This window comes from Lytechinus pictus, chromosome 13, assembly GCF_037042905.1.
Source record: "Lytechinus pictus isolate F3 Inbred chromosome 13, Lp3.0, whole genome shotgun sequence".
In the NCBI taxonomy this organism is placed as follows: domain Eukaryota; kingdom Metazoa; phylum Echinodermata; class Echinoidea; order Temnopleuroida; family Toxopneustidae; genus Lytechinus; species Lytechinus pictus.
Genome location: NC_087257.1, coordinates 27,670,138 through 27,687,299, shown reverse-complemented (window position 1 = coordinate 27,687,299; position 17,162 = coordinate 27,670,138). Strand labels below are relative to the sequence as shown.

Genomic DNA, 17,162 nt, shown 5'->3' with positions numbered 1-17,162 from the left:
AAATCCATAGTATAATTAACAAATGACCTTATTCCAGTTCTGATGCATTTGAAGATAATATGTTGTATTTTTTTTATATATATCCAGTTTGTCCTCCAGGACCCTATTCTCCCGGAGTGGATGCGAGATGGGTAGCAGTTGGTCTGGCCATTGCCATTGTTCTTATTGGTATAATCCTCATCATCATATACAAGTGTTACATCACTTGGTTAGATAGGAAAGAGTACAAGGAGTGGGAGAGGGAAAAAGCCAATGCACAATTCAATCAGGTAAGATGATATCTGTGTATCTTTTCATGTTGGAGATACAGTTTTACGGTAAAAGCCCTGATAAAGACTGTCAGGCTTCATATTTCTTGATTGTTAGCTCAGAAAAGAACTGTTGATTGATGTTTGAACCAGTATACTGGTGGTCGTAAGGATGAAGGTACACTTGAATGCTTGGAGTGAGCATGATTCATAACTTTAGCGGACCAATAGGAGGGCAGCTAGTTGGTGAGTGGGTGGTTGATTGCTATATTTCCAAGATGAGACGTCTATAGTGTGGTAGTGGGGTAGGGAGATTGGGTGTAGTGTAGTTAATTACTGGTGAACCGTTTGTACTTTTTTACTGGTCTTGTTTAGTAGGGGGTCCCAAATGTTGTGTATGAGCAGGCCAATGTCTTGGTGCATTGTGTCATGTTGGGGAATTTTTATGGCCTCCGTTTGGCAATGTTTGGTCGATAGAAGTAATTTGGCATCCTCTTTGTTGTGTAGCAGTTGGTGGGCACGTTTGGCTATATCCTGCAGATTTCTCCCCGTTTCCCTGGCTGAAGCTTCTCTGGTGTTTCATTAGTCTGGTTACATTCTCTTTCAGTTATGTATACCCTCGGTCAAGAGTATAGCATTCTGTATACTGAAACGTCAATCAACAGTTCATTTCAGAGCTAACAGTAAAACAAAGCAACTTCATTTTTTCAAACAAACTTAAAAAGATTTTTAATTCTCATCTTATATTTTATATTTGTATTTTTTTTAATAATTATTGTAACTAAGACAATGGATGTTTGGGTGAGCTTTTGTGTGTGATGATAACAATGATGTGTCTGGTAGGGTGTGTTGTGTGAGAGTGAATATTTTGCTTTTTTCTTCTTTATCTGATATGTACAAGTATTGATAACTGTATAACTAGGGAAATTAAGGGCATTTGTGTACCGACCCAACAACTGATGCAAGTTTACTACCATGACATCTAAGTGTGAAGAGCATGGTATGAATTGATGAGCTTGTTGTACAATAGAAACAAACATATCTCCATAGCTTTCAATCTTAAACGGGAAGTCGATATGCATTTACAAAAACTCCAAATATTTTGATTATCTTGATTTTCTTTACTTTCAAATCTTTGCAGAACGAGAATCCACTGTATAAACCAGCGAGCACAGTCCACAAAAACCCTGCGTTTGGTACAACGTTCTCGGACAATGAAGACTCGCCAGCCTTGCCAGATTTTTCATAACATATTTCTGTACTATTTGTGGGGTGTGATTCAGTTTACTAGGTGCCTCTACAGTGTGGTGTTTGGTGCAGTAAAAGCAGAGCGAATATCTGGTATACTAGGATGGCTTTGGGAGTGACTTTCTGCAGTGGTTCTAGGTGGGGGTTGAAGGGGTACTCACCACCTTTCTGTTTTGAGACTTATTTTCCTGTATTCTCAAAGATGGTTTCAATTGTACCATGGTACATAACCACGGACTGTGCTGATTTTGTGTTTTCAATTATGCTTATACCATTGCGCTCATTGAGAAAAGGCCAATTATAGTTGGCAAATTGCCTATTATGATTGCATGGAGTGTGATAATATGACAAATTAGAATTTGGTACAATTGAAAACACCTTTGTCAATTTAGGCCATTGAATTTAATTGTTAATATAGCCAAATCTAAGAACATTAATATCAGTACCCCTCTGTTTTCAAATTCTCACTTTGTGCCCCCTTTAACTTGAGATCCTGGGTCCGCCACAGACTTTTCTGTGAATATTAACCCAAAGCCTACAGGATCTTGTCAGTCCCTATATAATGCCATGGGAATTTGGAAATTCACCTGCTTTTATATTTCTAGATATACACAGGTGGAAGTTGAATGTAAAAGTTATGTGTCTTAGAAAGAGCAATACTTTTTTTGAAGCTTGATATCAGCCAGGCCTTGAATTTTAAAATTCAGAGGGCATAGCCACTTTTCTATATGGCACATTTTTATATTGTTGTACAAATGGAAATATATGAAAAATGGGCATGAATAATCTATAAGGCCAATGAGAGGGGGACAGGGCCAGTCTGTATGGTATCCTTTGATGGTCTTAGATTTATATGAGCCCTTTTATATTTCTGTTTCTGTTTATGGTAACTCCCGTAGGAACTCGGCAGGACAGCATTTTTGCTGGTAAACGCCAAGCTGGTATATAACCAATTACCTAGGAAACATTTTACGTCTAGATTAATCAGTCATAGTGGCTGACCTTATAGACGACATATATAACTCTCAGGCCTTTTTATCAAAGTAGAGACAATGGCAGAGTAGGGATTCGAACTCACAACCTTGCGATTATGAGTCCAATGCTCTAACCACTGGACCACACAACCCGTGTCATCATGTCATCAGCTTTGCAGACATGTTGGAGAAAAAACTAAAAAACGGTGCATCAAACCGCGATTTCATGATTTGATGGTGATTTTCTTACCCGATTGCTAAGAAAGCAACCAGAGAATCTTGAAGTCCTCTCAGAAGGGACCTTGTAATGAGAATTTAAATGCCTTACCAAAGGGCACTAGCACACCAAGTGGGAATCGAACCCGGGTCACCTGAATCTGAAATCCCCACTCTACTGATATCGCACCATAAATCATTGTTTAGTTGGTTTAATGCACAGGTCTCCTATTGTTATGCCCTCCACAGAGATGTCATCTGAAACTAGTCTATGATATATGTAACTTGAAGAATATCAGGAAAGCATCCCGCTAGTATTGCCTGTTTTTGGTAATTTTAACTCAACATTTATTTGAAATACTACACTAATGTTTGATTGCTTCATGTGATATTTTACTCAAGTTACATCTGTGTTCTTGAAATGTGGGAATGTTTTCTTACTTTGAAAGATAATGTATATAGATACCATATGTTGAGTGTGTGAAAGAGGGAGAGATAGAAAGAGAGAGAGAGGAGAGAGAACGAGGGAAAGAAATGATATTGATATTATGAGTACTTTTTTTAAAATGTGTCTACATGTATGTTGTAGTCTTAACAAGATGGCCAAAATTCACAAAAAGGTGTTTAATCCTCGCTTAGGTGTCTAGATTCTACACTGCAATAATTGTACTGCAAACAGGCTTGAAGTTAAACTTGAGTAGCGTACCTAAATTTACTTTGTGAAACAGGCCAGATTTACATTTTCAAGTCTAAACCTGTCATTGTACTATTCTTTGTAATTTTCCTGGGAATTGGAAATCTACATTACATATATACTTTTTCTTGAAATGAGCTACGGGAAGTAGTGTTTTTTTTATTACCATGTTGCACTAAACTTAGTATACTCTGCGACTCATTTGCATTGATCATTATTATATGAACGGACAATGTTCTATAAACTAATCCATAGCTTTTTCACTTTATAACTTGTACGTTAGAGCATAAGATAGGTGGTGTTATTTTTCCAGTCATGAAAGATATCTGAGGTGATGATTGTGGTTATTCTCTCAAAGTTTTCTGCTTTCCATGTGATTTTTTATGAAAATGTATAGTATATGGTTAGTTCCTGCGGCTGTAGGATGAATGAAAAAGATTGTGGACTAAGAAATTTTCTCACACAATGTGATCAGTCGTGACTACATTAATTCATGAAATAATGAATAAGATACACAGATTGAAACGTGAATTATTTGTATATGTATGTTTAATTCTGTATGTCACAATGAAAAATAAAATGTGTGTTTGGCTTTAGAAGTACACTTACCAATCTTCCTGTTTACATGAGGCCAGCTAGCTTCGAGAGAAGTTAATTTTGTCTTTAATACACTGCAGTTTAAAATTTGTTGCATTCATTTATAAAAAGAAAGGAAATCCAATTGAAATTTCAGATTGGCATTTATGTTACCTTTTCCATTTGTTCATTATGAAGGCAGTCATAGTTCTCTTTCTAGACTTGAGAGAAATGTAAATTTTCTTGGACACAATAATGATAGATATGCATGTATTAAATTCAGGAATACTAGTCTTGTGTGAATTTTATCAAGAATAAAATGTGCCTTATTTTTATGATTTTCTTACTATATACCAACATAGAATTTTATTTTAAAAATTAAAACTCATGGATATATTTGGTCGATGGATGGAAATGTACTTTTGATGTGTGTGTGTTATAGCACATTTTAGTTGAGAGTTGCATTTTGCTTCCATGAAGAGATGCATTCATGGAAACGAAAATATGTAGGACAATTAAGAGATGATGGACTAAGAGAAAAGGCAAAGTTTTAAACTTTATAACGATTTATTCGTTGAAAATTCCTTTTTTTTAGTTCTTTGTAATCACTGTGAGTCAGTGACTTCTAGATGTCAAATAATTCTGACATTTATGAGGTACAACGAGAATAATCTTTTTATGAACAAAGGCTTAAAACCAGATTTCTTTTTTTATACAAAGTGTTATGTTTACATGTAACCCAATGGATAATTTGTATACCTTGTTTTGTGAAATGGTTTAGTAATCTATATAAAATCAGGATCCACTTTCAAAGACCTTGTTTGTCAGTAGTAATTAGTTACAAACCACTGTAATAAGTTACTGAAATGCTGCCAATTAGATTGGCTATTAGCAATTTTGTCATAGAATCCTAGGATTTGACATAGATCACAAGTTTTATGAAACAGTGCCCCAGTAAAAGCATGAAACCCAAGTTTTAAGTGGCTTCGGTCGACTCTTCAAGAAGCCTGTAGCCAGCATTGGATTTGATATTTGATTAACGTTTATTGGATGTTATTTGTGTCTGGAGATATACATCAATATGTTTTTATACACAGTGTACCATAATATAATTTTATAATCATGTAATTATTTACTACTATGTATCATACTGTGTTTGATAGGATGTATATATTCTGAAGCAACTTCTCATGTATCTTTTTTTCAAAAAAATATAGAAATAAATCCTAATTACTACATCCATATTTTCGTCCGTCTTTAGGCATATTTTGTTTACTCATTTATTTGCATCGCACATTGTTGAAAGTTGGAACATGTCAGAGAAGTGCTTTTGGTATTCATTTTGATTTTTTTCTCTCTTACAAGGTATGTGGTATATTTAGTTTAAAAGTGAGAAAGAAAGGGATATTGGACAATTTGATACAACAATTAATTTCCCATGAAATAGAGAAATGAAGAGAGAAAGAAAGCGAAGGGGGGGAGGGGTATCGATCTGAAAGTTTGGATGAAAAGTATACATATACCATGAAGCTATTACAGCTCCATGCATATATACCTATAGACTATCATACACGCATTGTGCATTTATCAAAATCGTACACTAAATAAAAGTAGATAAGACCAAGATATTTTTATGCGTGTATTTGTACATTTAAGAATATCCCTACTCCATTGTCATGATAATCTCTTATTCTAAATTGCCCAAACAGCCCTTAAAGGGGAATCCAACCCAACTAAACACTTGTTTTAGACGAAAAAGAAAAATCAGACAAGTTGACAGGTACAAACAATAAGAAAATTATGAATTTTTAAAAGTTGAAATACTGGTAATCATTATACGCAAAAGAGACTTCAAATTGGCCGCATATATGATGTCATAGTGATGTTAGGCAATGACTACTCTTCCATGTACTCCATTACATGAAATGGCTAAAAACAGAAATCCAAAAGTTTTACTTCAAATTATATTTTTATTTCATGAGAACATAAAACAATATACTACCTGGGTAATATTACTGCCCCAGGGGAATGTGTACTTAAGGATAAAACCATTCATCCCTGATAATTAAGTACATGGCCTATGGGAAAATTGTCCTTGCCCCTTGTCATAATTTAATTACCCAGTTGCGAATTTGAAATCTAGTCTTAGGGATCTTGATTTTAAAGCAGCTATAACTTTCTTATTGCTTGTCTGATTTCTTTCAAATTTTCACCATTCTCTTTTTTATACATTTTTCCCCTTTCCAACAACATTTTACGCGCAAGGTTGGATTCCCCTTTAAGGTCATGGTACGGATGATAATTCTTACATTGAAATTTTGTTTCGTTTTCACTCAAATTAGTCGTGGCCTGGATATGTGCTTTATTATCAGATTTTCTATTCATCCACTCAGCCATTCATTATGTTCATCTCCGTAGTCTAAACCAAGATAATCCAATTCTAGATAAGGTATCCAATCGCGAAATTTGCTCCGATTTATCAGGCCTATTTATGTTTCATAACATACTAATTAGAAAAATATATGTTAATTTCATTTATGAGTTATAATTTTTTCTGTATAATCAGATATTATGCTCTTTACATTGAGAGTGTACAAAATAGTAAACAAAATGCAAACGAGAGTAAACAAGTTCACCTGCAAAACAAATATTCAGTATGATATGTTACAATAAACAGGCAAACAAAACCAACGTCTTTTCAGAAATTGACACATTTGTAAACCCAGATATCTGGGGAGCGTTTCATCAATATTTTCATCCGACAAGTTGTCAGATCTGACATCTTTCCATGATTTTGATTGGCAGAGAGGCACTGTTCCTATGGTAACTGTCGGATAAAATGGGACTTGTCGGATAAAACGTCCGACAAGTCCTTTCATGAAACGCCCCCCAGAGCAATATGCGGGCCACTTAAAGATAATTATAAACAGACAAACATGAGCGCCATGAAAGAATGTATAGTGACTTTCACTTCGAATTGGCAGCATAACAACGTATCATATAAACAAAATTGGTGTATACCAGTTTCAGACATCATATAGAGAAAAATTTTAGACCAAAGGAGAAATAAATCGCACTTCCAATATCACTTATCAGCACTGATGCATTTGCAAATTCTAGGGAAAATAAGCTGTATATAGTTAATTAGTGCAATTTATCATCAAACCTTAGATCACATTTTTTTGTGGATGATGATAATCAGAGGCCTACTAAATATTTATGATAAACCCCTGCTTCTGCTGCGTTCATATTAAGCGTTTAAAGTTCTGATCCCCCCCCCCCTAAGAGGAATCAGCTACATTCATAATCTCTGATCTTACTTACCCACACATGAACACAACAGACATGTAGCCCCACCCTAAAACAATGTAAAAGACTTGTTCTTCCCGCCCCACCCGCTCCGGATATGCAATGGCAACCCTCACTGTCTGGTGGCATCATGCAACCCTAATGATTATCGAGACCACGCTCAGTAGTGAGATTAGGAAAGATGTGTTGCCTGACGTAGCACTCCGTGTAGAACCTGTGGGAGTGGCTAGAGAAAACAATGAGAGTGAGAGATGTGGGTGAGTGAAATGTTAGGGTGCGTGTGTGTAGATGTGTGAGTTAGGTTGTAAAAGAGGTATATATACACGATACGTGGGAACCCATATCCGCCGGGTTCCGTCAGGTTTCGTTCATGGAAAGTGTGTACATCAATTAAGCCTATATATTTCCTAGTGTGTCTCCAAATATGATTTCATGTCATTCTGAAATGTATTAAATGCAAAGACAGATAGCCTTGCTCACCAATCAGCTATAAGGCCCATTAGTCTAAAAATCAGCTGCCCATACACTTCTCTGAAAGAGAAAACTTATCAAGTAAACCCTAGATGATAGAGCAAGGTGGTCATAACTATTCACTTCCGGTGCCCGATGCATACTTAAATCATGGAATAGCTTCACGGTTAAATTGTATCAAGAAACCTGACAACGGCCGATGAACCGAAATAACAAACTAGTGAAAAAACGGGCCTCCTTTTGTTCCAGGTTATATTCTTTAGGTCTATAGTTGGAATATAATTTTAAAACGAAAAATATTTACCTGACGTACTTGGCCACCCAATGAACTCTCCATTCTTTTCGTTGGTTTTCTCCAGCCATTCCATCAAAGGTTGAAAGTATTCCAAGATGGCGTCTGCTTTCATCTCTCTCTGATCAGTGAGAGCCTCCATTGCTTCTGGCCAAGGCATGCTAGCTCCCATCGATAACATATTACTGCATAAAGTGTAGAATTAAATAAAAAGGCAATACATCTTGATATCCACATATCTCTTTTGTCGGAACTATAGCCTACTTTTGGACCAGGGCCCGATTTCTGATAAACACTGCTGTCCAATCATGTATCTTTCCCCAGAATTGCAACATTTCTCTACTCAACTCCACCTTTTCCTAATTTGGTACACTTTAATCGCATTCTCTTACAATTCCTTATATAGCTCTTCAAAGTTTTCTCTTTCTACGTCTTGCACTTGGAACCTTTTAAGGTCCTTCAAAGAAGCAGACTGAGCATGCTGAAGGGTTGTAAAATAGGTTTTTAGATTATTGGATTCTACAAGGAAACCTTTAAGGTTCTTTATAAAAACCTATGTGGTTTTTACGGTATACAGAACCCTATACAAAAATGGTAGGGTACTTTACACCACCAGGGATCCTACTATAGGTTAGAACATTAAACACATTAGTCTTTGAAGAAGAACCAAACAGCATTTATAGAATAATTCCGTCTCCATTTTTTCTGCTTCATAAAGAACATGAAAGTTTCCAAATGCTGGACAAAGAAAGGCCCCAATCAGCATCTTTTTTCCTATAAGATTCTGCAGGGTATTCTGAGGACGGCTATTCGACCTTGCTTAATACGCTTAAGGACAAGGTGACGTACGTATTTTCTTTTTCTAAATATAATGGAGGAGTAGCTACATGGCCGATATATACCATTCCTTCTTCCCTTCATTTTTTCTCTTTGTTTTTTATTTTATTTTGGGTCACTATATTAAAAAAACGAACAAACAATCTAATGGTGTGGTGGTCCCCCTCGGTTTCCTGACTCACGAGACCTTATACGTTGATGTCATCGCACCGCCATCTTAGAGGTTGAAGTCATTGCCTTGAATTCCGTTTACGTTTATCCCTATATCCTCTGAGGGAGGGCGCTATAAAATTTGACGTCATAATTATGCATAAGGTGTATAATTGTGGGAAAGTCAAGATAAGTCCAAGTCACATACGCTAATTTCTCTCCTGCTTCCTTTGATCTGTAGAAGTCACATGTATGAAGAGGTCCGGTGTGATTGGCTGCTCTACACAATGCCTGGTAGAACTGAAACTGGATTATTGTTCGAATGTAGTATCTGCAAAAAATGAATTGGTACGTTGGTAAGGATGGGCTATCAAATATTTTAATTATCAGGAGTTTCAATTCTGAAATGGGCAAGGAGGCATAAAAGTGACGCCGTCTTGTTCTCTCTCCATTATACATGTATAAGATACGGACAAAATATTTTCAGTATTCTATTTTATTTTCATTGTTATAAAATAAGGATGGCTACAACTGTTACACAAACTGCTGTCATTGAGATCTTTTGATTATTTAATATTCCAATTTCTCATCAAAAGGGGGAATATATGGAAATCATATCATTTATGCTCGGATATGATATCACAAAAAAATGTTGATCTTTGATTGATTTTAGTCAAATCATCGCTAATATTTTTGTTTGACTTTTATTTTATCAAAACTATCTTGCTATCATAGTCCACTTCTCCTTTGAGAAAATATAGGACAGCCTGTGTGTATGCACGCAGACGGCTATTTATCTACTTGAGACTTGACGTTACAGGACGCGAACATTCTCAAGACCTGTCAATAGGCCTACTCGTCAACGCATAAAACGATACTTCTCTCTCCGTTTTCATGATTTTCTCCATATTCCTGATGTAATCAATACAAATGAGCATTAGCTCTATGACTGGAACGAGTAAACGTTTATTATGTAGGCCTTTGTGCATACCCGACATGTTATATGCATTTCTTATAGTATAAAAACGATTCCCTCCTGTAGCGTAAAGACCTTGCATATATACATGTAGAAGAGGACTGTATTTACCCAATGTAAGGATAATCAATAACAAAATGGTACATGGCTCCGGGGTCGAAATCATCATTGCTTCTTTCTATAGGGGCTTTCACGCCAAGAAGATCATTCCTACAAATTGATAGGCAAAATGAAAAATATACACAGATCAAAATTAATTATATTTATTTTGAAAATCATATAAACAAGCGTGTATAATAATGTAAAGAGAATAAAAGGCTTTGCGTCTTCAAACTGCATGTAAAACAACCAGGGAATTCTTAGTTAAACATACTGTATATATCACCCTCACTAGCCTCCTTTTTTGAAAAAAAAAGATACATTCCAAAAATGAAGTGCTAATTTAGCACTTAATATTCTTGTATATTGACTGCACTTTGAATGCTGATTTTCTAGTTCAAATTTGAATGACTAATTCAGCACTCAAAGTGCAGTCACTATACAAGGATATTTAGTGCTAAAGTAGCACTTTATTTTTCTAGAGTGTAACCTTAAATAATATTTAAGAATACATGAATGTATATGAATGGTGTGAATTCTAGGCTGGTGTCTAGCTATATACTCTGGTTACTTTGAGAAAGGATAAACTAAGAGGAATCCTACTTGATCTCCCACCAAACGTCGTTGGAATCGTTGACGTGATAGACCCCTCTCATCAAATCCCATCTCCATTTGGATAAAGCAAGGCTGAAAGGGAGACTACCGATCGTCATCAAAGCATTTCTAAATAAGTAGTTAATGTCAGATTCTGTGAGTGATAGAGAAAGGGGAAGTAGAACAAGTCTTGACCAAAATATGTCATTTATGAGACCGAAAAGGACAGAATAAGAATACAAAAAAGAAATAAAATGCGAGGGAGAAAAGAGCGTGAAGACGATTAATTGCAAATATTGGCGTACCTAGAAAACCTCGTCGTGGTAACGGGTATGACCCATCCTTAATAACAGGCTGTCATACCCTCAACATGTTTGGAAACTAATGTTTTTGGAACACACACAATATATATCACATCCATTTTTTAATGTTTTTCTTTTATAAAATCATACTGTTCATGTTCAACCGAATTACACAGAATAATGCATACATAGCCCATGAAAAGCGAAAACTCTGTAGGATGATTTGTAAATAAAACATTTCATAAGCAAATTGAGGAAGGAAGATACGAACAGTGGTGCTCAAAAGTTAGTGAACCCACCATGTAATGAACATATTATTTAAAGTTTTCAAGTTCTGCAATGTCTTAGATATTTTAATTGTGAAGTAGGTGATAAAATATTACGTTCAATACATTTTGCTTCTCTGGGCTCGCCGAACATTACATAAGAATAAGACACCCCCATTTTCTCCCCTCCTCTACTTGGCCTCCTCCCTTCAAAATCCACACACCATAAACACACATACAAAACAAACTAACACATATCCTTACATATATCACAGTCCACACCACACACACACCCACAAACGCACACCGAACTGTAAACTTATCAGTGCCACCCATCCTCTAGCCCACGCAAAAAGAAAAGGGAATCTTGCGTCAATCCTGACAGACAGACAGGCGTAGGTGATTCATTTCCAGATCAGAGGGCTAACAAAGTATCCCATTGGTCCAATCATCATGATCACGTGCTGAGCGCACAATCAAACTTACTCGTGTCTGATTGGTCCACGTCATGTAGAAAACCAATCTCTTGAAGATGTTTTGGCGTCGCCACTGAGAGGAAGATTGCCTCGCCTATCGCCTCGTGAAATGCTCCATTGGCACCCTGTCGAAACACCTCGGGTTGATCTTTATACTGCATGTAATACTGAATATGACCCATCTCATGATGTGCAATCAAGAAATCAAGCATAGTGATTCTAGCGCACATGGCAATCCTGTGAGTAAACGAAAGATGCATCTTATTATTAACTTAAAATACAATATTTTTCAGCAATTTTACATTAAAAAATGTAAACAATTTTTTTTATAGATCGAATCGGGATAAGAATCGGACACTGATCGAAGTTTTCAGATTTTGGCATACTGTACCGTAGGCCTGCATATAAATCTGATAATTTTTTTTTGATATACATATGTTTTCATACTGCGTATCAGGGGGGGGGGTTAACCCAAATAGAAAAGTAACCATGGTCACCGACCTGAATCTGAATCGAATAAGTTATCACTTGCACGGTAGGCCCTATATAATGATTTCCAAATTCAAATTGAAATGTCGCATACTTACGGGTAGTCATAGAAAGCATACGCCCTTTCTTGGTCCCAAAATTGTACGTATTAATTACTCCGAGATGAGTGGTGCCCCTTATGTTAACTCACACCGACACACACATCCTCCCACACCCTCACACACACCCACAATTGTCAAGTTTACAAAAGAAAATGAGCCCTTTAGTATAAGGTCATTTTTGGCATGTCAGATCTTTGGAGGGCAAAATCATGAAAATGATGAACGTTATGGGTGTCGTAAATCTTTTCCTTATTAGTATTTTGTTGTCCTTTTTTTTCATAACTCATGTATGTTCGCGCGAAAAATTTTTGTGACGATGGTTTTCTAACGAAAGAAAAGCTAATCAATTTTCATTTGTCATTTTGGGGAATGATGGATCCACGCCTGTGTGTACCAACCTGAAATCAACTCCATTACCAAAGTCCCAAGCAGACGGATGACATCCGACCTCACGACCATCATCAGGGTAGACGAACTGAGAATTCTCCCAGAATCCGTCATTCACAGGTAGCATTCCTAAAGAAATGAAGAATTCGTTCGCTATCCGGAAAATCTGCGTGCCGCTTATACCCTGTGTGTGAGAAATATTATTGTCATATAAACCTGTTCAGATTGTGATTTTTTTTCTCTGTGACAAACGTCACAGAGATCGCTCATCGGAATCCCAAAATTTGTCAATTTTCTTTTGGGTTTGAACAGAATTTTCTCCATTTATTTATTATACAATAAAATATATGAACATGAAAAGTCATATAAACTAAATTTCACTGCAAATAGCTTGTGACAATATATCAAATGTTAGAAATATAGGGATGTAAATCAAGATGATTTGCAGTGCAGTTGTAAATTATCAGATCTAACATAAGAATGTTCAGGTTGTCGTTCTTCTTACCTGTTCAACCATTGCCTGGGTGATATCAATACTTGGTCTATCTGGATAGGGTACCATCATCGGATACAGGTTAACCCAGTAGCTACCCCACATATCACCTACAAACAAATGACATCATAAGGGGGAAAAGAGCCAAGTATTGCCATCATTTTGGCGTACAATGTCATGAGTGGTTGAGAATTTTGAGTTTTCAGAATTCCCGAAGGTGCTAAATATATACATTTATCGTAATTCAGAATAGAACGCCTTTTCATTTAATTTCGAACGTGCTCCGTGTATGACAAAATGATATAAGAAGTAAATCGTCGAGCTTTGCTCTTAAACAAGTCCTAATTTAGGTTGAAACTGATGTTCGAAGTTAGCTTTGTTGACATCAGCAGCAGATAGTACCTTTTTGGAATGGAGCAGCTCTTCAAATCAACATTCCAAAGTTTCTTGGAAAATATTTGCTGGTGGCAATTTGGTTCTTTTATGTGAATATATATGTTTTCATTTGGTTTAATTGGCAACAAAATTTGACGAGCAACCACAAGTTCTTTTTTCCTTATAGTAGTAGTAGTACTAGTAGTAGTACTAGTTAGTAGTGGATAGTAGTAGCAGTAGTAGTTGTAGTAGTAGTAGTAGTAGTAGTAATGGTAGTAGTAATAGTAGTAGTAGTAGTATTGACTCAGAGAGGAGCCAGAGGACACCATCTGCCCCTCCCCCGCCCCCTGGAACCTAAACATACCCAGAAGATTAGCTGGAAGATAACCCTTAACATCAACGTGGTCGCCGAACACCTGATGAAGTCGTCTACGAACGTAAGCATGAAGTTGTTTGTACAGAGGTAGAATGGCATCGTATAACTCAAAGGCTTTCCTCTCCAAGTCTTCCCCATAGCCCTTTCTCCATGTATGCCCCCGGTCTTTGTGACCTGTAATGATTTTTGGATAGAACTGCTAGGTCAGGTGGGTGTTTCATAAAGCTGTTCGTAAGTTAAAAACTACTTTTAGAACGACTGGTGATCTTTTTTTAGCGCGCTAAATAATCACCAGTGAACATCTTACGATGTATATCATTTCACAAGAAAGGATTACAAGTCGTTCTTAAAGTCGCTCTTAACTTAATATACGAACAGCTTTATGAAGCACCCACCAAGTACTAGAAAAAAGTATGTTTGTGTTACGGCATACCAAATCGTCGTCGAAGTATAAAAAAAAATCCACTACACACAAAACTTGTGCACACACACCCTACCTTTAAAATGGGAAAGGAAGAAAGAATTCTGGGAAAAGTGTCGTGGGTCGTATACTCTCATTCACTAGCGTACCTAAGGGGGAGGCAGGGGGCAGACTGCCCCCCCCCCCCCCCGACGAGTCACAAGCAACAACAAAAAAGCGAAAAAAGGGAAAGAAAAGAGGAAAAAGGAAAGAGAGCTAAAAGGGGAAGGGGAAAAAGAAGAAAGAGTTTAAGAGAAAGGGTAAAACAAAAACTGGACTGCAGACTGTCGGAAAAAATTATAAATTGTCGGGCACACGGGGCTGTTCCAACTGATTCGGTTTTTTAGTTATCTTTGTCGGTAAATGTCAATTAAACTGTACACTTTTATTGCTAAATTGTGATTTTTACGCAATGCGACTTTTAGAGCTCTCTGTACTAATAATGAGGACGGACTGGGCTGGACAGGGACAGGAAAAAAGTAGAGAGCAACTTTTAGGTAATGTAATTATAACAATAAAAATTTCGCTCGCGCTAAGCGCTCGCATCAATTATTTAGTTGGATACCTAAGATAAATGTCTAGTTTTCAGGTTAAAATATCAAAAAAAATTTAGCTCGCACTTCGCGCTCGCGTCAATTGATTAGTTAGAAACCAATTTGTTCTCGGTTACAAAAAGTGCTTAGAATATCAAGTTCTTAAGTCGGAATATCAAAAGTTTTAGCTCGCGCTTCGCGCCCACACGACTGTTTAGATATCCATCCTGTAAAACTGCTTAGAATGTCTAGTGTCCAGTTAGGAATATCAACATTTTTAGCTCGCGCTTCGCGCTCGCATAATTTATTAAGGAAGATACCCATCGTATTCATAATTAAGTGCACAAAATGTTTCGTTTTAGGTCTAAATTTTAGAAAAAATCAGCTCACGCTTCGCGCTCGCAATTATTATTTTTATATTATTATTCTAACTGATTTCAATGTCCAATACCTCTTTTATCACGTCTCCAAATGAGCAGAATTGGGAACATAATGTAAAGACCTCCAAAGAGGAATTAAAGATGTTAATATAAAGATTGCAATTACCACTTGATTAGAAATATATCGATCACGATCCAATACATTTCATTTCTGGAATGATATACAAAAAAAAAATTAATTTCGACAAATAAAGTGCAATCGCCCGATAGCAAATATCAGTAGTAGCAAGACTGTCTTATTGGGCACCCCCTGGGTAACCTTTCCCACCTTCAGTGCCACTGCTAGACCCACACATCCAAACGTGGGGGGGGGGTGGGCTGCAAAATACAGTGCAACGAGGACTGCGAGGTGCCCAAATATCCTCGTGTGTTGGTTATTTTATGACCGAATGTATAATTTCTGCACGTTTCACATCATGTACAAAGGCTAAATAATTAATGAAAAAATGTTCGCTCGCTTCGCTTGCTCGAAAATTAAAAACTGTGAAGTTAATATTAGGGGCAATTGTTATCAGGCCCCCCCCCCCTTGAAAAAATTGTGCCTATATACGTCCATACCTACTATCCCCCCACCCTGCTCATTCTTGTCGCTTTGCCCCCCCCCCTGACAAAATATGCCAGGTACGCCACTGCTCTCATTATAGTAGACCGGCCAAAACGATTTTTTATACTTTGGACGGCAAAATTTGTTAATGCTTGCTAATGCTTGGTATCCCAGCTAGTAGTCTTGCAAAAATACCCAGGAATAGCGTACGGCCGGATGCCAAACGCAATTTTGCGTGAACGTGTCATTTTAGCGTAAAATCCGAAAGAATGTCGATAATCACGCATTTTGATATTTTGACGGATTATCATCATATTTTTGATTATCTTTGATATGAAATTATTTTTATTCAGAGTTTCAAATTATAAGTTTCATAAATATGCATTTCAAATTTGAATATTACACACACACATATGGCACAGGGAAACATAAAACCGCGATTTCCTCAAAATAAAAGTTTGTGAAAACTATCAATAGTTTAAAGTTTTTTACGCAACTTGAATTCTTCGATTTAAATGCGTTTCTCAATCGAATATATAGTAAATGTCCTAATGCCACAAATATTAAAAGAATTTTCAAGTAAGATGGAATATATCTCATTTTATGTTATCCGAAAGGAGACAATGTGCATTTTACCAGGTGCGCATTTTGAAAGAAAAATTGAAAAACCCGTACATTATGTACATTATTACATGTATAAGTACATACTAAAGCGAGTTTTTAATTACATGTATATGTACACACTAAAGCGAGTTTTTAATTGAATAGCACAATTTGTCAATTCTTTGCATCCCAGCTCAAATTCTTGCGGATATACTGAGGAATAACGTACGGGCGGATGCCAAGTGCACGTTTCCGTGAAAGTATCATTTTTAGCGTGAAATCTGAAAGACTGTCGAAAATCACGCATTTTGATATTTTGACGGATTATCATCATATTTTTGATTATCTTTGATATGGAATTATTTTTATTCAGAGTTTCAAATTATAAGTCTACTAAATATGCATTTCAATTTGGAATATTACACACACATATATGGCAATACGACATAAAAAAAATCGTGATTTACTCAAAATAGAAGTTTGTGAACACTATCAATAGTTCTAAGTTTTTTTACAACTTAATTTCTTCGATTTAAATTGGTTCATCTATTGAATATCGATCGTTTCTAATGTCACAAATATTAAAAGAATTTTCAAGTAAGATGGAAGAAATATTTTCCGAAAGGGGTATGC

At 36.4% G+C, this 17,162-nt stretch overlaps 2 protein-coding genes across 3 annotated transcripts in view; one reads left to right on the top strand and one right to left on the bottom strand.

The window, feature by feature from the left end:
* LOC129275194 (integrin beta-1-like) overlaps positions 1–5,198 on the top strand; it is a 46,881-nt gene extending 41,683 nt beyond the window's left edge. The window contains exons 22-23 of the mRNA XM_064108525.1: positions 88–269; positions 1,390–5,198. Of these exons, the coding sequence (XP_063964595.1) occupies positions 88–269; positions 1,390–1,497 (290 nt within the window). The 3' untranslated portion in view covers positions 1,498–5,198. The remainder of the gene's footprint in view (positions 1–87; positions 270–1,389) is intronic.
* Positions 5,199–5,587: 389 nt separating this feature from the next.
* Positions 5,588–14,118, bottom strand: LOC129274227 (angiotensin-converting enzyme-like). Of its 2 annotated transcripts, none has more exons than XM_064108526.1 (9): positions 13,938–14,118; positions 13,211–13,308; positions 12,717–12,889; positions 11,739–11,965; positions 10,694–10,838; positions 10,103–10,201; positions 9,224–9,346; positions 8,041–8,213; positions 5,588–7,491 (listed from the first exon to the last, which is right to left on the bottom strand). In XM_064108526.1, exons 2-9 carry the CDS (start codon positions 13,301–13,303, stop codon positions 7,394–7,396), a joined length of 1,131 nt encoding a protein of 376 aa, XP_063964596.1. In that variant the 5' UTR covers positions 13,304–13,308; positions 13,938–14,118; the 3' UTR covers positions 5,588–7,393. The 2 variants fall into 2 exon arrangements, with proteins under 2 accessions (XP_063964596.1, XP_063964597.1); XM_064108527.1 differs by having other exon boundaries at positions 5,590–7,479.
* Between the last annotated feature and the right edge of the window lie 3,044 nt (positions 14,119–17,162).